The sequence below is a fragment of the Podarcis melisellensis genome, assembly GCF_964234715.1.
Source record: "Podarcis melisellensis genome assembly, chromosome: 4".
Classification (NCBI taxonomy): Eukaryota; Metazoa; Chordata; class Lepidosauria; order Squamata; family Lacertidae; genus Podarcis; species Podarcis melisellensis.
In genome coordinates this window covers 95,839,968-95,864,840 of record NC_138531.1, presented here as the reverse complement: position 1 = coordinate 95,864,840, position 24,873 = coordinate 95,839,968, and the positions used below count along the sequence as shown (strand labels likewise).

The 24,873-nt window shown below is 47.8% G+C and overlaps 1 protein-coding gene across 1 annotated transcript in view; it reads right to left on the bottom strand.

The window, feature by feature from the left end:
• Positions 1 to 3,898: 3,898 nt before the first annotated feature.
• Positions 3,899 to 24,873, bottom strand: part of LOC309368776 (retinal guanylyl cyclase 2-like) — a gene marked incomplete at its 5' end in the record, with an annotated part of 45,362 nt that continues 24,387 nt past the window's right edge. Inside the window, 9 exons of the mRNA XM_081909083.1 lie at positions 3,899 to 3,998; positions 6,146 to 6,231; positions 9,182 to 9,276; positions 12,273 to 12,371; positions 15,792 to 15,966; positions 16,333 to 16,525; positions 19,491 to 19,654; positions 20,786 to 20,934; positions 22,947 to 23,096. Coding sequence (XP_081765209.1) covers positions 3,905 to 3,998; positions 6,146 to 6,231; positions 9,182 to 9,276; positions 12,273 to 12,371; positions 15,792 to 15,966; positions 16,333 to 16,525; positions 19,491 to 19,654; positions 20,786 to 20,934; positions 22,947 to 23,096 — 1,205 coding nt within the window. The 3' untranslated portion in view covers positions 3,899 to 3,904. The remainder of the gene's footprint in view (positions 3,999 to 6,145; positions 6,232 to 9,181; positions 9,277 to 12,272; positions 12,372 to 15,791; positions 15,967 to 16,332; positions 16,526 to 19,490; positions 19,655 to 20,785; positions 20,935 to 22,946; positions 23,097 to 24,873) is intronic.

The window sequence follows — 24,873 nt, the reverse complement described above, 5'->3', positions numbered from 1 at the left end:
TGAGCTGATGGCCTGGTCCCCAGCAGATTACGATTCGGCTGAGAGCAGCCCAGTCTCCCAGACTTCGCTGTCCGTATGGCGTTTGCCTTCCAGATGTTTTACAGCTTGGAAAGACGTTTCTCATCCCCGAGAAATGTAAAGAATTTCTAAATAGGTTTTTTTTTAAAGGGTTCAGCCTGCGTTACTCAGCAGGCAAAGTTAGCAAGGGATGTGATGGGGGATGAGAAAAGTTGGAGGGGGGCGGGGGGAGGATCTAAAAAGGAAAAGATTTGGCAGCTGGGCCATTTCCACCCATTCGGAAGTCACAAATGTGAGCCTTGTCTACATGTGCTCTGGCGCACAGACAGACACAGATTTAATGTGGATTTTAATAAGCGCTTCATGCCTGCCCCCTAGTGGAAAGAGATGTGCCGTCCTTTGCTAAGTTCAGGTAAGATGGGTGTTTCCCAAACTTTGGACTACAATTCCCATCGTCCCTGGCCACTGCTAAGGATGATGGGAGTTGTAGTCCAAAAGTGGCTGGAGACCCAAATTCACTAATAATAATAATAATAATAATAATAATAATAATAATAATAATAATAACAATAATAATAATTTTTTATTTATACCCTGCCCTCCCCGGCCAGGGCGGCTAACACCAAATATAAATCACAATAAAACGTAATAGAAAAAAAGAAAGAAAAAAACCAATTAAAATACGGCTTAAAATACGGCTTAAAATGCAGCCTCATTTTAGTAGTAGCCTATAAATCAAGACCATAAAGGGAGGAAATATCAGCTATTCACTCGAGCCAGCTATCCATGCTGGTCCTACATGGGCCAGCAAAAAAGCCAAGGGAGAATTTATATACCAAATCCCATATAAGGAGTCAGAGTGAGTCCAAGCCGAAGGCCAGGTGGAATAGCTCTGTCTTCCAGCCATGTGGAAAGAGTCAAATGCCTTAGGGCCCTGGTCTCTTATGACAGAGCGTTCCACCAAGTCGGGGCCAGTGCTGAAAAGGCCCTGACCCTAGTTGAGACCAATCTACCTTGCGACTTGGGACCTCCAAAGGGTTGTCATTTGTGGACCTTAAGGTCCTCCTCGAGGCATACGAGGAGAGGTGGTCCTGTAGGTACGAGGGTCCTAGGCTGTAGATGGACAGGATGGGCCATTGGCCTGATTCTTAACAGGAATCTTTTCATTCTCTGTAGCTTCTCCCAGATGCTGAACAGGTCAACGCAGAAAGCAGGACACAAAATCCTTTAAACATGTCACACATTGATTGCAAGATGGCAAACCAGTCAGTCAAACGGTGTCAAAGAACGTCAAAAACCATCAAGTATTTTAACACATTGATTTTATTAGAGCTGGATGTGAACACACAAAAATCCAGGGATATAGGAAGTTGTCTTATCCTATGCTAAGCCACTGATCTGTCTAGCCTGTCTGCTGTTCTCCAAGGTTTCAGATGGGGTCCTTGAGACACCAGGAACTGAACCTGGAGCAATCTGCCAGGTGTCCCACCACTGAGCTATAGGTCTTCCCCAAATAATAATAATAATAATAATAATAAATTTTATTTATATCCCGCCCTCCCCAGCTGAAGCCGGGCTCAGGGCAGCTAACAACAATAAACAGTACAAAAGTATAGCACAAACAACACTCTAAAAGCATTCATTATAAAATTGATTCAAATCAAGCCACTGGCAACCATTGTGCCAGAGCTCCACGAAGATTGCCGAGGGAGGGAGTCAGGCTGTGCCCTGGCCAAAGGCCTGGTGGAACAGCTCTGTCTTGCAAGCCCTGCGGAAAGATGTCAAGTCCCGCAGGGCCCTAGTCTCTAGTGACAGAGCGTTCCACCAGATCGGAGCCACAGCCGAAAAATCCCTGGCTCTAGTTGAGGCTAGCCTAACTTCTCTGTGGCCTGGGACCTTCAAGATGTTTTTATTTGAAGACCGTAAGTTTCTCTGTGGGGCATACCAGGAGAGGCGGTCCCGTAGGTACGAGGGTCCTAGGCCTAAGGAAATTTGTCTTCACCTGAGGGCTGGGACCATAGCTCAGGGTTTAGGCTCAGCTTGCAGATGTTCCCAGGTTCAATCCCAGGCATCTCCCATCAGAAGGATCAGGTAGCAGGTGGGGTGCAGGGACTCAGCCAAAGATCCCAGCCAGCCATTGCTTGTCAAAATAGACATGACTGAAGGAGAGTCTCCACCCCCATCGTTCTGCCCAGACGCTGAGATCCAGCGCCGAGGGCCTTCTGGCGGTTCCCTCATTGCGAACCAGGCAGAGGGCCTTCTCGGTGGCGGCGCCTGCCCTGTGCAACGCCCCCCCAGCAGATGTCAAAGAGATAAACAACTACCTAACATTTAGAAGACATCTGAACTTCTAACTTCAGGGAAGTTTTTAATGTGTGACATTTTAATGTATTTTAATCCTTGTTGGAAGCTGCCCAGAGTGGCTGGGGAAATCCAGCCAGATGAGTGGGGTACAAATAATAATTTATGATGGTGATGATGACTGAATTAGATGGGTAAACACCCTGACCTAATGCAAGGCTACTACTGTGTATGTTCAACAGATCAGCACCTGCCATTCTACATGGTTAAATACCTTAGAAAGCTTCTTAAGGCAGACATCAAGCCTTCTATATCTTTCGTATTTTCCTCTAAAAGTGATACTGCTCTACAAATAATGGCCCGTTATTACGGTTTTCCAGAAAGAACGGTTATAGACCTCATGGTCACAGAGATATGTCTGGATCAGACAGGCTGGCAGGGATGATTTCTCCTCCGGCAGCTGCCATAGTGCAGCACTGCATCTCCCAAATTGCAGAAATACAGCACTGTGGCACACATTGCACAATTTAGGTCTTCTCTCTTCCTGGTCTTAGGTTTCAGATTCACCGTGCTCAGTCCATCTGGCTGGGAGAAGATGGTGCAGAGCTATGGTAGCTGCATGTTCAATTTTTTCCCTCTCTCTCTCTCCTAAAAGGACTACAGGCAGAACACAGAGATCTCATTCTCACTGAGGTGCTAAACATGGGTCTGTGGTCTTCCCCTGACAAGTTATTGTTTCTGCGTGGAAGGATGTTATGGACTGGTTGGACGCAGAGGAATGGTGGGAAGAACCAGCTGGGGAGCCACCAAGGGAAGAAGGCTCAGAGCCAGAAGACCGGTGGTGGGATGAGAACGAGTGGTCAGAAGCAGAAGAGGGAGCAGACTAGGAACAGGAGGTATAGGAAGGTGGAGGTGCAACAGGGCAAAGTGAGCAGGGAGAGTCGGTGGCAGACAGCAGTCCAGAATCAGTGGCAGAAGGTGAAGTAGGCTAGTGGGTGGAGGGAGGCCAAGAGGGAGAGAGGAGTCAGGTTGGTGAAGAAGCAAGGGTGTCTCCCTCTCCTGCTACAACAAACGCCCCTCCCTGCTGGTCTCCCAGGACCCACCCAAAGAGGCATGAAGAGGGCGAGGCTGGGATCCAAGGAGGAATGCCTGTTGCGTCCTCCTAACGCTGCTCTACCAACATGGGCTGGAAAGCTGAGATGAGGAGGAAGCGGCAGGGCAGGCAGGAGCCCTTCCAAGCATTCCGACTGATTTGCCGCAACACTTTGCAAGACATGGGATCGGACCCCAGACCCCTATGCGATGCCACTGGGGTCATCTAGCTCAAACTCTTGCAACCAACTCCAGCTCACAACTAAAATCTCATCATTTCCCCAGCCCAGGAAACCTAAATATTGCCATGGGGCTAGAATCCTGCACACAGATTTCCATGCTGGTTCCATCCAGACCTTTCTCAGCAGCAAAACCGCAGCAGGCACAGAGGTGGTGGCCCGGATCGTGGCGATCAGCCACAGCTTAAAAGGAACAGAATTTACTGCATGGTTGTTCTCTATTTCCCCGCAGTTCTTCTTTGCCTTCTGTCTCTTCAAGACTGTTTGTGGAGCTTGCGAGTGGACTTTCTCTTGGAATCCCGCAAGGCGGCTTTGATTTCTTGAGTCACTGTGTCCTGCCACGGCTGGCTGCAAAAGACGAGCGGCAAATAGGAGACCACCTCTCTGGTGTGGGGCAGCGGGCAATAAGGACTTGGCTGAGCTGAAGCTCATTCGCTCCCCATGCCCAGAGCAACCCGTCCTAGTATAAAAACCTGATTGCACAATGAGCAGTCAGAACTTCCTGTCCCGAGATAACAGGAATTTACCGTATTTTTCGCTCCATAGGGCACACCTGACCATAGGGCGCACCTAGTTTTCAGAGAGGCAAATCAAGAAAAATAAATATGACATCCCCCCCAGCTCCCAGACCTTCTCCCTGTTTTTGTGGGAGGTAGGGGAATTCCCCCATCTCCCGCAAAAGCCCACAGGAGAAGCACACCCTTTAAGGAGTTCATGGCACCTGCAGGCTTCTCTACGAGGAGGGAGAAAGGACTGACACGGCCAGTGAGTCCCTTGTCCCCCCTCGGGGAAAAGCCCCCAAGAGCGGGGCACTCTTTAAAGGGTGTGCAGCTCCTGCGGGCTTTTCTACGAGGTGGGGGAATTCCTCCACCTCATAGAAAAGACCGCAGAAGCCACACACCCTTTAAAGAGCGCATGGCTTTTGCATGCTTTTGTGGGAGGTGGGGGAATTCCCCCATCTCCCACAAAAGCCCACAGGAGCCGCGGACCCTTTAAGGAGTGCACGGCTCCTGCGGGCTTTTCGACCAGGAGGGAGAAGGGACTGACACGGCCAGTCAGTCCCTTCTCCCTCCTCGGGGAAAAGCCTCAAAGAGGTCGGGTAGCAGCGCAAAGGCGGTGCGCCGCCTTCCCGCTGCCCCCCGAGCTTGTGGGGCTGCCGGTGGGGGGAAGCACTGCTTTCCCCCACCGCCAGCCTGAAAGATCCCTGAAGCCTTTGGAGCACAGAGGGACCTCTCGCTGCGCTCCAAAGGCTTCGGGTTCCTTTCGCTCCGTCTCCCTGTTCTGGCTTTGGGCTTAGCCGCGCAGCCTGCATTTGCTCTATAGGACACACACACATTTCCCCTTAATTTTTGGAGGGGAAAAAGTGCGTCCTATAGAGCGAAAAATACGGTATGTGCTTTATTTTGGAAGGTTTATGAGCTGCTTCATCCAGGGTTTGCCAATGGCGGGGCCAATGGTGGCCACATACCGCCCTGTAGTAATGAGCTTTCACTCTCTGAGAAAGTGCATAGAGCTGAAGGACCTCTTGCAGCTCTATGGGCTTCTCAAGGCTCAGATTCATTCTAAGGGACCTGACTTTTGCCCACATTCCTTGGAAAAGTGATGTATGTGGTGTCCACACATATTTTTGTGTCTCCCTGATCAGGAAGAGCGTGTGTCACCCACAGTTTTCTCTTTTTGTTAAGCGCTTTGAGGGGTTTTGTTTGTTTGTTTGTTTACAGTGTATAAATGTTAATAAATAAAAAATAAATATTTTGCTCTTTCCAGGGCTACCTTTGAAGGTGACCCGGAAACTACAACTATTCGAGAATGCAGCAGCTAGACTGGTGACTGGGGGCGGCTGCCGAGACCACATAACACCGGTCTTGAAAGACCTACATTGGCTCCCAGTAGGTTTCCGAGCACAATTTAGAGTGTTGGTGCTGACCTTCAAAGCCTTAAACAGCCTTGGCCCAGTAGACCTGAAGGAGCGTCTCCACCCCCATCGTTCAGCCCGGACACTGAGATCCAGCACTGAGGGCCTTCTGGCGGTTCCTTCATTGCAAGAAGTGAAGTTATAGGGAACCAGGCAGAGGGCCTTCTCGGTGGTGGTGCCCACCCTGTGGAACGCCCTCCCACCAGATGTCAAAGAGATAAACAATTACCTGACTTTTAGAAGACATCTGAAGGCAGCCCTCTTTAGGGAAGTTTTTAATGTTTGATGTTTTATTGTATTTTTAATATTCTGTTTTGAGCCACCCGGAGGTCCGTTCTTAACCTGGGGTACCACTTTAGCTGCTGCCGCTGTGCTGCTGCTGCACAATTTCCGTTTTCATCCTGAAGGAAAGTTCTTAACCTGAGGTACTATTTCTGGGTTAGCGGAGTCTGTAACCTGAAGCGTATGTAACCTGAAGCGTCTGTAACCTGAAGTGCCTGTAACCCGAGGTACCACTGTGTATTTGTGTGTTTGTGTGTGTGGTGTTGTTGTTGTTGTTAAAGCCCACAACCGTACTCACCCTGGTTTCACTTCAGGAGGACGTGGTAACAGTTTGGTGAAGCCTTTCTTTCCTACCAGCCAATAGGTTTCTTCTAACCCTTTGCCCTATAAGCATGGAAAAGGGAGTCCATCAAAAACTCACTGGAAAGGTCAGTGCAGTTTTGCAAATAATAACCAGATGTTTTCCGACTGGGCAGTGCAGATGTGTTGGGCCCAGCAAAGTAACTGCACAAGCACAACAAAACCTGCATGTGCGACAGAATTTCCCCCAGTCTCCCTGTACACCTGGGAACCCCCACAATCTGCACATCTGCCCTGGGGGTTCCCCAACCTACAGAAGAGATTTGGAGAATTGCAGAAGGAGGAGGAGGAGGAAGAGGAAGAAGGCACCTTGTGTGGTGCATAGGAAGGGGCAAGTCCGTCAATTTCACTTTCTTTCAGATCCCCATTTCTACATCCGCTTGCAGAATTTTTTAAGTCAATGTGAAAATTCATCAACCTCTTAGTGCAAATTTCCCCTGGCATAAATACGTTTCTGTGCAATTTGGCCCAAGAGACCCGTTTTTGCAAAGCCATTTCCCCATATTATACGTAATGTTCACCATTAGATGCATTTTTAAAATAACAATTTATTATTTATACCCCGCCCATCTGGCTGGGTTTCCCCAGCCACTCTGGGCGGCTTCCAACCGAATATTAAAAACAATACAGCACGCTTGAATGTGCATTTTTGCACACATTATCTGGCAGGAGAACTGCCTTGCAAAATTCGGAGAGGTGTGAATTTCAAAGAACGTCTGTGGTTTGGTTGAGGTATCATTTCGGCAAGCAAAATATTCAGTCGGTTGGTCTTCAAATGCAAACTGAATTGAATTTCTCCTCCATCCCGAGTGGAATGAGAGGAAGTCGTTCCACTTGTACACTTCGTGCTGAGCAGCCTTCCCTCCACCTGGTGACCTGCAGATGTCTTGGACTAAGATCCAGTTTCCCCTCCTTCTAATTACATCTCATTTAAAGATCTCTGAGATCCCAGTATGTTTCCGAGCACAATTCCAAGTGTTGGTGCTGACCTTTAAAGCCCTAAATGGCCTCGGCCCAGTATACCTGAAGGAGCGTCTCCACCCGCATCGTTCTGCCCGGACACTGAGCTCCAGCGCTGAGGGCCTTCTGGCGGTTCCCTCATTGCAAGAAGTGAGGTTACAGGGAACCAGACTGAGGGCCTTCTTGGTAGTGGTGCCCACCCTGTGGAACACCCTCCCTTCAGATGTGAAGGAAATAAGCAGCTATCCTATCTTTAAAAGACATCTGAAGGCAGGGAAGTTTTTCATATTTAACGCTGTACTGTTTTTAACACTTGATTGGGAGCCACCCAGAGTGGCTGGGGAAACTCAGCCAAATGGGCGGGGTATAAATAATAAATTATTATTATTATTATTATTATTATTATTATTATTATTATTATTGTTAAAGCTGATCTCTGCCAATCCAGGGACCTTTCGGTCCACCAAGCTGAGTGTTGCCTCCTCTGGCTGGCAGTAGCTCCTCTAGGTTCTCCAACAAAGCTTTTCCCCATCATCTCCTTTCTAAGACCGTCTAACACAGCCTTTCTCAACCTGTGGATCACCAGATGTTGTTGAACTACAACTCCCATCACCCCTAGATGGCAAGACCAGAGCTCAGGAGTGATGGGAGTTGTAGTCCAACAACATCTGGGGACCCACAGGTTGAGAACCGCTGATCTAACAGGAGATGCTGGAGATTGAACCTGAGACCTCCTCGGTCCTATTGCCTGGGGTTCCATACGTCCAGAATTCCCCAGACTTATCCGGGATTTATCTGTCAGAAATAGTGCCTGGACGGAATTTCCGAAAATCGGTAAAAATGTCTGGGGAAACCCGGGCATATGGCAACCCATGTCAGAACTGTTGGTTTTTGGAGCGAATTTTCTATAAAAAATTTAAAAAGCTGGGAAATGAACCTTCTGCATGTGCAGCAGATATCCTGTCTGTGGCCATTCTCTGTCTAGAGCATAGTTGTGAACTTTCAGATTTGAAAATGAGGGATCAGCAGCCTCCCCTGTCCCAGGGACAGTCTACGGGATATCTAACAATCCAAGATAGCAGCTGGAAGCAGCGGGAAACAGCACTGGAATAAGGGTAAAGGTAAAGGGACCCCTGACCATTAGGTCCAGTTGTGGCTGACTTTGGGGTTGCGGCGCTCATCTCGCTTTATTGGCCAAGAGAGGCGGCGTACAGCTTCCGGGTCATGTGGCCAGCATGACTAAGCTGCTTCTGGAGAACCAGAGCAGCGCCCGGAAACGCCGTTTACCTTCCCACCAGAGCGGTACCTATTTATCTACTTGCACTTTGACGTGCTTTCAAACTGCTAGGTTGGCAGGAGCAGGGACCGACCAATGGGAGCTCACCCCGTCGTGGGGATTCCAATTGTCGACCTTCTGATTGGCAAGTCCTAGGCTCTGTGGTTTAACCCACAGTGGGAATTTCCCGCAAAAAAAGGGAAGGTTGACAGCGATGGTCTAGAGTCAGCCTACACCAGGGGTCAGCAAACCTTTTCAGCAGGGGGGCCGGTCCACTGTCCCTCAGACCATGTGGTGGGCTGGACAATTTTTTGGGGGGGGAGAATGAACAAATTCCTATGCCCCACAAGTAACCCAGAGATGCATTTTAAATAAAAGTACACATTCTACTCATGGAAAACCACACTGATTCCTGGACCGTCTGCGGGCCGGATTTAGAAGGCGATTGGGCCGGATCTGGCCCCCGGGCCTTAGTTTGCCTACCCATGGCCTACACTGACTGGAAGCATCTCTCCAGGGTGTTGGGCAGGGAACATGCGCTACCCTACCTGAAAATGCTGGTAGCTAAACCTGAGACCTTCCGCATGCCAAGCATACGTTCCGTCACTGAGCTACGGCCCCTCGTTTCTCTATCACTCCCCTGAAAGTGAAAATGTTGTCTTTGGCGCAAAGCAAGAGTGTTGGCCAGGAGACAAGAGCCTTCCAGCCAGATGTCTCCGTCCAGCTCTTATTCCTTACCTTCAACTCCGTCTTCCCCCTGAATTCTACTTTATAACCTTCGTTTAGGCTCTTCAGGGTTTTCATGGTGCTTCGGCTGATGTGGATTCTGTACGCTGCCATTTTAATTTTTTTTAAAAGGGGGGGGAAGGAAGAAAAGTTTTAATTTCAGATCTTTGTCATGTTTACAAGTGTTGGAGTCCACCTGTCAGGGCCGGCCCACCCATCAACCTCGCTGAGGCAGTCGCCTCAGGCGGCAGGTTGGGAAAAGCTGGGTGGGGTGGAAGATCTGGAAAGAGAGGGGCGTCCCTCACATGTCTTTGCTGCTCCTCCTTTGGCTGAGGGAAGGAACCACCGCCATCTTAGACTCCCCCTAATGGGGAAGGTTCCTCCACCAACTCAGAAAGAGCCACCTGCCCGGACAAAGACATACCACATATGAAAAAAACCCAATATGCAACAACAGCTGCCAGGGTAGTGACTGCTACTAAATGGAATTCTCAGGACATACCGTATTTTTCGCCCTATAGGACGCACTTTTCCCCCTCCAAAAATGAAGGGGATATCTGTGTGCGTCCTATAGGGCAAATACAGGCTTCCGCTGAAGCTTACAGAGCGAGAGGGGTCGGTGCGCACCGACCCCTCTCGCTCTCCAGGCTTCAGGAAGCTATCAGCAAGCCTGGGGAGCCCGCAGGAGTTCCCACAGGGCTCCCTAGGCTGCGGATAGCAGCCTTCTGCACGGAGTGCGGGGCACGCTTAAGCAGAGTGCCCTGTGCTTCGGGCAGACATCGGCCAGCCCCACAAGCTCGGGGGACAGCGGGGAGGCGCAGTGCTGCCATCCCACTGTTCCTCGACCTGGTTTGGAAGCTTCTCCCCAGCACCAGCCCCACAAGCTCGGGGGACAGCAGGGAGGTGGAGCGCCGCCATACCGCTGTTCCCCGACCTGGTTTGGTTTCCCCGACCTGGTTTGGGGGGGGAAATAAAGGGGAATTTTTTTCCCTTTATTCCCCCCCCCCAAAAAAAACTAGGTGCGTCCTATGGGACTTAGCGTCCTATGGGACAAAAAAATACGGTACCAACCAAGGAAGAGTGGATTTGTAAATTAAGTGAGTATATAGAATTGGCAAAATTAACTTTGATTATAAGATATCGATCAAATCAATAGTTAAGAATGGAGTGGAAGTATTTCGAAGTTTATATGTCAAAATATTGTTCTAAAAATGACATGTTAGTAGGCTTAGAATAAAAAAATGTAATCAATAACAAAACAAAGAAAGAAAGAAGGAAAAATCAGAATTTAACAAGAGTAATTTATTATAGAATGCAAGGGGGAAAGGTAGAAATAAATATACGGAAGTCGAATTGCTGTGGAGGGAAGTAGAGGGTGGGTGATGGGATTTATAATTAAGTGTATAATTATGCAACTGTTGTAATTTAGATATTATATTTTATGTGAGGGAATCATTGGGAATTTTGGTTATTATGTATATATGTTAAGTTTCAATAAAGATCTTTGAAAATTTAAAAAAAGAGCCACCTGCCCACCGAAAATTGTCGCCTCATCATCTTCTTCTCTGAAGGCCCCTGAGGAGAACGCCACTTGCCACCTGGGATGACCAAGGTTGCCGCCGCCGCCATGGCTGCTCCTTTCCACCCTCCGTTTTCATACCCCTGAACTGTACCCAAAAATCTGGGACATCCCTTTTTTCACGCAAGATCTTGGCACTCAAAATGGCTGCGGCAGCCTTGGCCCCCCAAATGCTTTTTTTCAGGGCTGCAATCTTGTATGGGGTAACATGACTGTTATGTACTGAGTTGAATAGGATCCAAAATGCAGCAGTCGGATTGATTCTAGAGCAATAGGATTCAGAATGCAGCAGTCGGATTGGTCCTAGAACAATAGGATCCAGAATGCAGCAGTCTGATTGGTCCTAGAACAATAGGATCCAGAATGCAGCAGTCTGATTGGTCTTAGAACAATAGGATTCAGAATGCAGCAGTCGGATTGGTCCACAGGAGCCACCCAATCCAGCTCCAAGTGGAAGTGAATCCGCAACCTGATTGGCCTACAGGAGAATCCCGGAATGAGCCAATCATGTGGGGCCCATTGTGTAAATAATGTATATAAAGCAGACATTCTGGGGAAACTTCTATTCCCCCTCACCACTATGAGCTGAATAAAGAGCATGAAATCCACTCTCAACTCAGAGTATATTTCAATGAGTTGTACAGGAGTGCTGCCCAGGAAGATGGCGTCCTGGTTTTTATTCGTGACGTGGGTTTGCTTTCTCTCTCTTTCCCCTCCTGCCTTCAGCACGCAACTGCTTCCCTTTGTTGCCTCCAGTCACCTCGGCTGGCGACGGAGGAGGCAGGGACGCCATCTTGTTTTGCCTCAAGTGGCAAAATGGCTTGGGCCGGCCCTGCCGTTGGTGCCTGTTTTCGAAAAGCGCTGATAGAGGTGGGGCAGGAATTAGTAGGAACTTCGGAAGCTGCCATTTACTGAGTCAGACCATTGTTCCATCTCTCACTGCTGCCTGCACTGTCCGGCACTGGCTCTCTAGGATTTTGGGCGTGGAAACTTTCTCATCACTTCCTGGGGTTGCCAGGGAAGGAATCTGGGGCCTTCTGCAGCAAAGCAGGTGTTCCACCACTGATTTATGTAGGTCCTTCCCCATCCAAAAGAGGCCTAGTCTATCTCTGAGGACGTTCCACTGGCAGGAAGAGCTGCTTATTCAATCATTCAGACAGGCCTTTGGCCAACGGGTTGAAATGTGTTAAAAAAATTGGTTTTAACATCGTTTTATGCATTGGTTTAATCACTTTGTTTCCCCAACTTCCTCCCCAAGGAGCCTAGAATGGCCAACAGCCAGAGAACAATATGATTACAATACAATGAAAATATTCAAAACATTCTAAAGCAGTTAAACTGCACACATACCCCCACAGCTAATTATTGCAGCTCACTGGGAATGTTTTTTGATTCTCCCAGAGTGATCTACCTCAATTATACATAAGAACACAGGCCCATCTATACCAAGAAAAAAAGCACACCAAGAACTCATGCCAATGTAAGTTTCAGTAGTGGGCATGGTCCCTAACAAAGAAGACTTACGCAACCCGGTGGACTCTATCCGCGAAGCTGTATTCACCGTGTCCCCAAAGAGACAGTAGCGTGGCATCGTGAGACCCACAACCCCAGCAGCGCAAGGACCTAGAAAACAGATGGGAATGCAAGAAAGTGAAAAGCTTCTGGGAGTTGATATACAATGAATTGAAAAAAATGTTGAAATATACATTTGTTAAGAAACCAGAGGCTTTTCTCTTAGGAATCGTTGGCAATGAAATAAATAGAAAGGACCATAAAAATTTCCAATATGCAGTAACAGCGGCAAGAATATTACTGGCTCAGAAATGGAAACAAGAACAATTACCAACGTTGGAGGAATGGAGAACGAAGCTGATGGACTATGCAGAACTTGATAAACTGACTGGGAAGATCAGATATCAACGAGATCAAAAATTCACCGAGGACTGGGGAAAATTAACAGATTACTGGGAATGTATAAGTGATAACGAAATAACGTTAGTGGCATTTAGAGAAGCTCTGTGATAAAATAAGAAATATTGTAAAAAAGTAAAATATAAGAGGGGGTAGGTATAAAGGCAATCTCAAAATTTGGAAATGTGTATTTAAAGAAATTAAATTTCGAATGATTGGCAGAGAAGCCGAAGGAAGTCATAAAATCGAAAAGTTTAACAGAATTTGTAATGTGGTACGATTATATGGAAAAATTAATAAAAATATGAACTGGCAAAAAGAAAAGGACCTAGAAAACAGAAATGCATTGGGTGAAGGTGAAATGGATATGAGCTGCACCAGATATTGAAACACAGGAACCCTTGGTCCATCTAGCCCTCTAACGCCAACACACATCATGCATGCACAATGCACATCGCACACAAGAAGAAGAAGAAGAAGAGTTTGGATTTGATATCCTGCTTTATCACAACATTCTCCTTTCCCTTCCTCCCCCACAACAAACACTCTGTGAGGTGAGTGAGGCTGAGAGACTTCAGAGAAGTGTGACAAGCCCAAGGTCACCCAGCAGCTGCATGTGGAGGAGCGGAGATGCGAACCCGGTTCCCCAGATTACGAGTCCACCGCTCTTAACCACTACACCACACTGGCTCCACGTGACATCACCACATGACATCACACAAGCACCATATCCCCTCAATCTTGGGCGCAAGTCTTCAGCTCTGGACATGGGTCTTTCTAGCCCTGCCCAGTGACACCACGTAAACTAAGGTCCATCTCCGAGGGCCTTCTGGCGCTTCCCTCACTGCGAGAAATGAGGTTACAGGGAACCAGGCAGAGGGCCTTCTAGGTGGTGGTGCCTGCCCTGTGGAACGCCCTCCCATCAGATGTCAAGGAAATAAACAATGATCTGACTTTGAGAAGACATCTGAAGGCAGCCCTGTTTAGGGAAGCTTTTAATGTTAATAGACTATTGTATTTTAATCTTCTGTTGGAAGCTGCCCAGAGTGGCTGGGGAAACCCAGCCAGATGGGCAGGGTATAAATTATTGTTGTTGTTGGAAACGGGGCCTTTTGCATGCAAAACATGGGCTCTAAGACTGAACTATGTCCATTTCCCCTAAAAATAAAGCAAGAATACATGGTTTGGAATAAAGGTCTGGATAAAAGAGGACAGTTCAATGTTGTAAACCGGCCTGTGATCTTCAGACAGAGGTTTTCCCCAGCCCTACCTAAAACACCAGGAATGGAACCCGGGACATTCTGAGCTCCTTGTTTCTTACAATTATAGACCCCCCATACTTTCCCTCCAATTATCATTGAAGCATAATTATTCTGAATTTTTGTCCCTACTCTGCTGTCTGTCACACGTCAGGCATGTCACCGGTTAAACGTTCTCAGCTGCTAAACACCGCGGCTCTTAAATGCTCTCCAATGCTAAAGAGCGTCACACGCCAAACTGTCCACTTTCGGATATCAACTCAGATTTCGTGGAATGTCAAATGCAGACACCAGCTGTTCAGAGTGTGTGTGAACCTTCAAGCCGCCGTACACATTTCCACCGCTGGCTGGAAGTCAGACTCGAAACTCTTTACAATTCTTGGCAAAGTCTTGGACCACCCAGCCTCCCCCCCTCCTTTTTGGGGAGGGAACTGGAGATCTGATTAACTAATCCACCAGACGAGCTGTGTTTTTCTGTTATCTTATCCCTGAGTGACTGCTTCATCCCTTCCAGAAAACAGAAAATTCAAGCCATTTGTCAGGGTTCCCTCCCCAACCCCATGTTGAGAAATACGGTGTTTATGAACACCTACACAACACACATAGCAGTCTGAAAATTATCTTAAAAAGAGCTTCATATCTTAAAAATTGGGATGTGGGTGGCGCTGTGGGTTAAACCACAGAGCCTAGGGCTTGCCAATCAGAAGGTCAGCGGTTTGAATCCCCGTGACGGGGTGAGCTCCCGTTGCTCAGTCCCTGCTCCTGCCAACCTAGCAGTTCGAAAGCACACCAGTGCAAATAGATAAATAGGTACCACTCTGGCGAGAAGGTAAACACCGTTTCCGTGTGCTGCTCTGGTTCGTCAGAAGCGGCGTAGTCATGCCGGCCACATGACCCGGAAGCTGTATGCCAGCTCCCTCGGCTAATAAAGCGAGATGAGCACCGCAACCCCAGAGTCGGCCACAACTGGACCTAATGGTCAGGGGTCCCTTTACCTTTAATCTTCCAACATTCACCTTCACTGGAGTTCTAGTGTTATGAGACAGGAAGGAAAGCTTTTCTCTAATGCACTTTCTCTATGGCACGTCAACTTTTAAACAAGCCATCAACCCCTACCCCACCCCTTTGTGCAGGAGTGTTCTCCCTTGTCCAAACAGCCTCCATCAGGTGACTCTTGAGAGCAACAGGTTTCCAAGATGCAGCTCGGATGTCTAATTAGGTCAGATTTCTCCTCCACGGACTTGTCCTTGTTGTTTTTCCTTACTCCAACGGCTGCTTGCCAGAAGCACTGGATAGGTTGATGAGGCATGTTAGCTAATCTTCTGCAATAACCATTGAGGATGCCAGGGGGAACCTACAAACTCAGAGCAGTGCTGGGTGGCTACAGGCCAAAGATTTCAAGGTCTTGACAAACAAACACCCATCTGGGCTCCTCCACTTGGAAAAGAAACGATGAGCGGTGTGTGAAAGGGCGCTAGAGAGGGGCCAGCAGCAACAAAGCCTGAACTGAGTCCGCTTACAACAGCAGCCACTCAAGCCCTAATGCTGCTGCTGCTGTCACCAACAAAGCCCAGCGCCCTTCCTCTCTGCTCTAGGCAGGGCAGGGAGAAGCCAGGAGGAGGGAGGGAGGGAGGGAGGGGGGCTGCTGAATGTGACCCTTGCACATCCCAAACGATCAGATCCCCGGCGATTCCGTGGGACCGTGGGCCGGATCCAGAAGGCAGCTGAGCCAGATCTGGCCCCCGGGCCTTAGTCTGCCTACCCATGCACTAGATGGACCAAGAACCTGACTTCCTGTTTTCCCCAAGACTGAGAATTCCACTTTTTTTCACTACAAGCCCAGGTAAGGCAGAGAGAGGGTTAACGCCATTACCTGAATGCAGCCCCATCCGTACCCTGATGGGCACGTGGGGGAGGTGTTTCGCTCGAAACGACCCCACGGAGCTGAGGATGTCCAGGGACATGTTGGCGATCTCGGAGGCATGTCTGTGGCCGTTGCGTTTCGGAAGCCCTGAAGCCACCATATAGGCGTCGCCGATGGTTTCCACCTGGAAATCAAAGAGTATTGCTTTTCCCCAAGGGGCTGTTAGAACTGCAGATGGGTAGACTGAGAGCTGAAGGCTAAATGATGCTCACTTCTTGTGCGGGTTGTCGTGGAACAGTAGGATCTGCGTCAAGCAAGGCTCATAGGCGACCAGGCCAGGTTCAAAGTTCTTGTGATGCTGAACAACTTGGGCCCAGGATACCTGAAGGACCACCCCCCTCAAGCCCTTATATCCCAGCCTGAACACTCAGATCATCTGGAGAAGTATAGTTGGGTCTTAAGACTCCACCTTCATCTGGACCCTTCTCTAGAACTTCATGTTTCCCTCACACACACATCCTCCTCCAAAGTAGGTGCTGCAAGACCTTACCTTGTAGACGTCATGATGGCCAATGATGGCATCAAACAGAGTGTAAAGGTCATTGAGAAGGTCCACGATCTCGATGGGCTCGCTGAGGGCGGAGATGGTCGTGAAGCCAATGATGTCGCTGAAGTAGATGGAGACCTCGTCAAAATACTCGGGTTCAACGGTGGCCCCGGTTTTCAGTGTTTCCGCCACCGACCTGAAACGACACGAGGATGTCAACCTGAGTGATTGGAAGTGCAGAATCTTCTAAGGCTCAAGACATTGAGATGTCTTGGCAGGCTGTTTATGGATTATTTAATTATTGCATTTCTATTCAACCTCCATGACTCTGAATATCAGCGTCTGGGAACTGTAGGAGGGAAGAGCACTGTTGCGATCAGTTCTGATTGTAGGTTACCCACAGGCATCTGGTGAGACCAGGATGCTGGCCTAGACGGGCCATTGGCCTGGTCAAGCAGGCTCTAATTACCTTCTCATGTTCTCACAAGACCTGGATTCCAGAGCCCTCACCATGCTGACCACCCTCCTCTGGACATGTTTTAGTTTGCCAATGTCCTCCTTCAAATGCGGTGGACTGTGATAGCCTGGGACTCCGGCTCAGACTCGGAACCAGAGGAGTCTCAGTCCACACCGGATCCTTTGCCTCAGGTGGCATCTAAACCAAGTCTGGGGCCTGATTCTGAAGAACCCCAGTCTGCACAGGTTCCCCTGCAACAAGCACCAGCTGGGCCGAGTCAGGGACCAGAGCCTGCCCTGGGGATGACCTCGTTGCCTTCAGATGGGCCATCACTTACAGCTGCTCCACTACCGGTTGGGTCAGGGGAGGCTGAGGCGGCCCCTGGGTCTAGTAACCCACTGACATCTCCTGAGCTGCAGAGACTGAGGTCTGAGAGAAGGAGAGATCTGGGTACTCGCAGGAGGAGTGCTCACCTTCAGGCGAAACAGGGAGGTGAGTCGCCGGGGGATCAGGACCGGCCGCTACCCCGACAAAGATAAAAGGCTGTCGGACCCTGCCCCAGGTTGTGGGAGCAACATTGCTGTTTGCTAGAACCTGCCTGAGACCCTGTGCCTGACCCTGCCTGGTTTCCTGCCTTGTGACCTGCCTTGGCCCTGTTGGACTGACTCCTCATGGAACCCTTGGATTTGGGACTGGATCTGGACCTGCTCAGGTTACCACTGGGCCCAGCACATGGACAGAGCTGGACAAAATATCCCAATGTCAGGGATGTGGCTGAATCGAATGCCTGGGAAGAGGCTGACTCTGGAGACAAAGGAATGCCAGTACAGAGGGAGCCAGGGTCTGACTCTGGGAGATAAGGGTTTGCAGCCACAGACAGAGCAGGAGTGGGTTAGTTTGGGGGCCCCTTCACCGAGAGTTCCCAGACTCAGATAGAGCAGCAGACTTGGAAAGCTTCAGGCAGAGGGAGGGGAGGAGATAGATGACAATGAGGAGTTTGCTATGCAACCAGGGAAGAGGCAACGTTTGGAGGGATCTTCTTTTGATAGTGGGGGGGGGAGTTCACCCACCTTCTCCCTGAACCAGAAGAGCTGAAAGGGTTAAAATGCAAGGGAACTACAAGAGAGGAAGGACTGGACTTTGGCGCCCTTCGTGCTGCGAAAGGGGCGGAGACTCTGAGTGACCAACTCGTAGCAAAGAGCGGCAGGCTCGGAGCCACGCTCTGGATAATAATTGTAAATAAACATGCCATAAAACTGTCACAGACTCGTTAGTTCTTATGGGGGCTTGCTTGCCTGCCTGAGATCATTACACCCAGCAGTGTCAGTTGGCTTAAAAATCTCACCAGATCCCTGTGCGATGTTAAAATCCAGGCACTCCTCACCTTGCGTTCTACATTACTGTTACAGCACCCTCTTGGTTCAGTGCCCAGTGCGGACAAACCAGTTGTGCTCCCCTAAAGCCACCTGTGACTCCAGATCTGACTTGACCAGTGCAGAAGATACAGAATTCTTCTGAATTTTTTTAATTAATTTTCCAAAAAGTTTTTTTAGACAAACAAACAAACAAAAATCTCAACCTTATTTGAACCAACCTTAGTAACATTGTTAAGTGACTTCCTCGTATCCCCCTGGTTGAATTTCAATGTATATCATGTTAACAGTTTTCCAAAACCAATATTCTTATAAAATTAACTTAATCACTTCTCATCTTTCTTTCTTTCAAATTTGGCATCAAACATAATAATTCATCACATCACATAATTAAATTCTAAGCCTATCTGACAAGAAATACCAACAGTGGAAGACTGGCAGATGAAGATGATGGACTTTTCGGAGCTAGCCGACCTGACTGGAAGAGTCCGTGACCAGAAGGAGGAGGGTTACCAGGAGGAATGGAAGAAATTGAAAGACTATTTGTTTAAATATGTTAAGTTAACTAAATTGGAATAGCTTGCAAATAGCAGAAGATACGGAATTCTTGGAGGTCATTCCCATTTCATGCAAGGCTGAAGTGACAGAGTTAAAGCGGCAGTGACCATGAAATATACTCGGAGTCGAGAGTGGATTTCATGCTCTTTATTCAGCTCATAGTGGTGATGAGGGAATGAAAGTTCCCCCAAAGTATCTGCTTTATATACATTATTTACACAATGGGCTACACGTGATTGGTTAAATCCAGAATTCTCCTGTAGGCCAATCAGGTTGTGGATTCACTTCCATCTGGAGCTGGATTGGGTGGTTCCTGCAGACCAATCAGACTGCTGCATTGTTCTAGGACCAATCAGACTGCTGCATTGTTCTAGGACCAATCAGACTGCTGCATTGTTCTAGGACCAATCAGACTGCTGCATTGTTCTAGGACCAATCAGACTGCTGCATTCTGAATCCTATTGTTCTAGGACCAATCAGACTGCTGCATTCTGGATCCTATTGTTCTAGGACCAATCAGACTGCTGCATTCTGAATCCTATTGTTCTAGGACCAATCAGACTGCTGCATTTTGGATCCTATTGTTCTAGGACCAATCAGACTGCTGCATTTTGGATCCTATTCAACTCAGTACATAACAGACCAATATTTGTCACTCGCGTCTCTTCCTTCTCCCCAGTCTGCAGCAGCAGCAGCACTCCCCCCCCCCCTTGGAAGCAGCTTGGGGCAGAGCCTACATGCAGCAGGGTTATTGCCCTGACATTTCGACTTACAAGGGAAGCATCTGAGTCAGGAGTTTATCCGTCTTCTGCTTTTCCAGCTCCAGCTCCTCTGTCCGCTCTCGGATCAAGTCTTCCAGGTTGCTGGAATACTGCTCCAACATCCGCAGCATGGAGTCGATGATATTGGTCCGTTGGCCTTTATTCATGGATTTGAACTGGGGTTGGAGAATTAGAACAAGGTTCTTTGGTGCTCAGTTCTCCAGCTGACTCAAGAAAACTAAGCTGATTGGGTAAAGAATAAGTTACGCACAAGTAAGAACAGATGGGTGGAAAGCATAAGGTTTTATCCAACGAAGTTATACCCAGAGCAGTCCTGTTGAAAATAATGGATCGAAGTTCATCATGTCCATTCTTTTATCCATGCATTCATTCTTTATAAAAAATGTTTATATACTGCTATTCTTTAAAAATACCAGTGTGGTTTGCAACAACTGCACATACAGTAGTACCTTGGTTCTCGAACTTAATCCATTCCGGAAGTCCGTTTGACTCCTGGAACCATTCGAAAACCAAGATACAGTTTCCAATTGGCTGTAGGAGCTTCCTGCACTCAAACAGAAGCCACGTCGGATGTTCAGCTTCCAAAAACCATTCACGAACTGGAACGCTTACCGTATTTTTCGCTCTATAGGACGCACCTTGTTTTAGAGGTGGAGAACAAGAAAAAAATAATCTCCCCCTCTCTGCTCAGCGCCCCTTCAGCGAAGCGGCAGGAGATACGGAGCCCCTTCCATTTATCCTCCCGCTTCGCTGAAGGGGCGCTGTGCAGCTCTCCCTCTCTGCTGAAGCAGGGAGAGCAAGACTCTCCTGGCTTCAGCAAAAGGAACCTGAAGCCTCCGGAGCGCAGTGGGAACTTGCGCTGCGCTCCGAAGTCTTCAGGTATCTATCCCTGAAGCCTGGAGAGCGAGAGGGGTCAGTGCGCACCGACCCCTCTCACTCTCCAGGCTTCAGCGAAAGCAACGCGAAGCCTCCGGAGTGCGGAGGAAGCGCTCGCTCTGCGCTTCAGAGGCTTCGCGTTGCTATCGCTGAAGCCAAGGAGCCTGCATTCGCTCCATAGGATGCACACACATTTCCCCTTAATTTTTGGAGGGGGAAAAGTGAGTCCTATAGAGGGAAAAATACGGTACTTCCAGGTTTGCGGTGTTTGAGAGCCGATTTGTTCAGCAGCTAAGCCATCCGAGAACCAAGGTATTACTGTAGAACGAAAAGCACCCCAAAATATTAAACTATCTAGAAAGATGCATTATTAACGGCAGAAGCCTGATGGAATGGGAACAAGGAATGACCTCTTGAAAGATCTCATCAAAGCTTGGCCTTCGATCTGGTCTCTCACTCCAGCACTGTTTCATGAGCTGAATGCATTCCAGTGGGGCATTTTCTGGAGAAACAGTCGGGCGATACAACGGCGGAGGCTTCTTCAGTTTGCGGATGATTTCTGGAGCAAGGAGAGAGTTTCACAATGACAGCATGCCCTAACCTGGTGCCCCACCCTTGTCCCTTGGACTACATACTGGGGTTCTCTCACCAAAGAGTATTTGCCCCAAATCTAGATCTTCCTTCTTATATTATTTTTTCCTTGCCACCACCAACTTTGAAGTCATCCCATGTTGTCATAATGATGTAAGGTAATTGACAGGTGGGTGGCTCCGCCCACCTGTCGGAATCGACCCATGAGTGCTGGGATCTGGTTGACTGGCCTGATCCAGTTCTGCACCGCCTCATGTGAACAAAACAAAACTGCCTCTTTTGGATCAGTATTGTCATTGAAATTCTACTCAGTATTGACCCAGAGCAGATTTCAATGTATAGTTAGCAGAGTAAAAACTTAAACATGTTGCAGGATTCCCAAAAAGTACAGGTGAAACTCGAAAAATTAGAATATCGTGGGAAAGTTCATTGTTTTCAGTAATTCAACTTAAAAGGTGAAACTAACATATGAGATCGACTCATGGCATGCAAAGCGAGATATGCTTCTACGAGGTCCAATCTTGCTCTATTTGCAATCCTTGTTTTGCTGATTTCATTGAATATTCTAATTTTCTGAGATGGTTAATTTGGGGTTTTCATCAGCTGTATCATCACAATGATAACAAAGAAAGGCTTGCATATCTCACTTTGCATGCCATGAATCTATCTCATATATGAGTTTCACCTTTAAGTTGAATTACAGAAGTCAATAAACTTTCCCACGATATTCTAATTTTTCGAGTTTCACCTGTAGACCAGAGGCAATTGATATTTCATCCAGCAGAGCTTTACTGCTACTGAAGGCAAATGAGCATAATGGTCACAAATCCAACACATTCAGGATTGGCTCTGTCCATAAGAAATCCAGTTGCAGCAGACTTAACTTAAACTTACAATAACTTATAGGTTTAAACCTTAACACTAAGCGTACTATGTACAGAACACCACACCAGAAGGAAGAGAGATACAAAGAGAAAGAGTGAAACGCGGGCTCTTTCTGGTCCTACTTTTATAGTCAGCATCACCTTAACAGAAGAGATAAGAAAACCAGTTTAAAGCAGCTGTACTCAGCTTCTCGGAAGGAATAACCCAAACATCAGGAACCTCCTGCTTGTTTCTTTCGCAGAGAGAAGCTTCCAGAACCCTCTTGAATTAAGTAGAATAGGAAAGATCCCTACACAACAGATCAATACTTTGCGCACTAAGAAATCATAGAATCATAGAGTTGGAAGAGACCACAAGGGCCATCGAGTCCAACTCCCTGCCAAGCAGGAAACCCCATCAGAGCACTCCTGACATATGGTTGTCAAGCCTCTGCTTAAAGACCTCCAAAGAAGGAGACTCCACCACACTCCTTGGCAGCAAATTCCACTGTCAAACAGCTCTTACTGTCAGGAAGTTCTTCCTAATGTTTAGGTGGAATCTTCTTTCTTGTAGTTTGGATCCATTGCTCCGTGTCCGCTTCTCTGGAGCAGCAGAAAACAACCTTTCTCCCTCCTCTATGTGACATCCTTTTATATATTTGAACATGGCTATCATATCACCCCTTAACCTCCTCTTCTCCAGACTAAACTTGCCCAGCTCCCTTAGCCGTTCCTCATAAGGCATCGTTTCCAGGCCTTTGACCATTTTGGTTGCCCTCCTCTGGACACGTTCCAGTTTGTCAGTGTCCTTCTTGAACTGTGGTGCCCAGAACTGGACACAGTACTCCAGGTGAGGTCTGACCAGAGCAGAATACAGTGGCACTGTTACTTCCCTTGATCTAGATGCTATACTCCTATTGATGCAGCCCAGAATTGCATTGGCTTTTTTAGCTGCCGCGTCACACTGTTGGCTCATGTCAAGTTTGTGGTCAAAATGCATACTGACAAGTATCTAGCCTAGTCTTCAACACTGGCCGGCCAAATCAAATGAGTGTGTTTGATTCTATTTTGCTGCACACATTCAAATACTGGGTCTGGAGGGACAGATCGTGCTCACCTTCAGCTGACATTTCAGACATGCAGTATGGGGGCCCCCGAAGAACAACTTCTTGCAGGATAATAGCAAAACTATAGACGTCTCCTTTTATGGTGCCTTTTGGGGACATCGCTGGATTTCTCAATATCTCGGGAGCTGTCCAGAGCAATTCTGGGAGAAAAAAAGAGCAATTTATCCAGAATCAACTAGACCCCCTCCCCCTCTTTCCTTTTTCTTTTCTCCTTCTGTGATGGAACTCCTATTTGGGGACTTCCCTGGCTTTTTTCTGGCCCACGTAGGACCAGTCTGGTTAGTTGGCCTTGGTGAAGATTTGATGTTTTCATCCCCAAAAAGTTTTTGATTTGGGTTTCTACTGAAATGAGGCTGCATTTTAATGTTGCATTTTAATCTTGTTGTTAAGTTGTATTTTAATCAATTGTTTTTATACCTGGTGGAAGAAGGTATAGGGTTATAAAGGCCAGGACTAGCCTTTATCCAGAATCAACTTGGGTTTTAGAGTTTTTAGGGGTTTTATGAATGTTTTATGTAGTTTTATGTAGTTTTAATGTAGTTTTTCAATTTCATTGTTCTGCATGGGACAATGACAATAAAGATATCGTAATCGTAATCGTGTTAGCCGCCCTGAGCCCAGTATTGGCTGGGGAGGGCGGGTTATACCGGTAAATAAAATTATTATTATTATTATTATTATTATTATTATTATGGCTTGCAGGAAGGACCACTGTGTTAGACTGCAAGTAGTGCAGTCTCTTGGCACCATTAGAGACTAAGAACCCAATCTGTACTGAAGAATTTCATTAGGTTTTACCCCCAAAATGTTTACTGTCATGGCTTCCTTAAAGAATCCGAGGGACTGAGTTCTTTCATGTGAACTCAGAGCTGTTAACAACACGGAAACAGAAAATTGCCAAGCAACACAACACATTGCAGTACTTGAATAAGCAGTCAGATCAGTGGTTCTAAAAAATAATAATTCTTGCCACACCCTTTGAGAACCACTGAGTTGGATGAATGAATCAGTAGTTATTGGCTCAGCCTCTCCCAAAGGCCTCCCTAACTAGCCGTACAGTGATGGGTCCCTGCAGGCCTCTCTAGGGTGGGAAAGTCAGACTGTCTGTGCCACCACCGAAAAGGCCCTGTTCCTCAGCTGACGGGGAGGCCTCAGAGGTCAAAGAGAGCCTGCGGAAGGGGGCTGAGAAGAGAAAGTGATCCTTTAAGGTTCCAGATCCTAAGCGAAATCAGGGCTGGGTGGCGAACCTCAGACCCAGAGGGCAAATGTGGCCCTTTGGACCTCTCCTTCTGGCCCTTGATAGTGTCCCCGGACCACGACTTCTCACCTCAGCCTATATCCATCACCGGCTTTGCTTCACACTCACCTTGAGTGTTTTTGCCTTGATTTCAGTATGTCACTGAACTCTGAAAAAAAAAGCCCTTGGTTGCCTGGGTGCAGGACCAAGAGGAGTGTGTTTGTAGAAATCAGCTGATGACATTTATATTCCTTTCTCCACCAACATGCGCCTCTGGCCCCACCCTTCACTGGTGTGTGGCCCTTGGAAGGCTGCTCAGAAGAGGATGTCGCCCCCAGGCTAAAAAAAGGTTCTGTGCCCTTGATTTTGAGCTATTAAGGGGAAAACGAACACCTTGAATTGAGCCTGAAAATCAGTGGGTAAGAAGTGCAATGCAATGCAGATAGAACTAGGGTTATATACTGGCCTCAGTCCAGTAGACCTAAAGGAGCATCTCCACCCCCATCGTTCTGCCCGGACGTTGAGGTCCAGCGCCGATGGCCTTCTGGCAGTTCCCTCGCTGCAAGAAGCCAAGTTACAGGGAACCAGGCAGAGGGCCTTCTTGGTGGTGGCACCCGCCCTGTAGAACGCCCTCCCACCAGATGTCAAAAAAACCTACCAGACTTTTAGAAAACATCTGA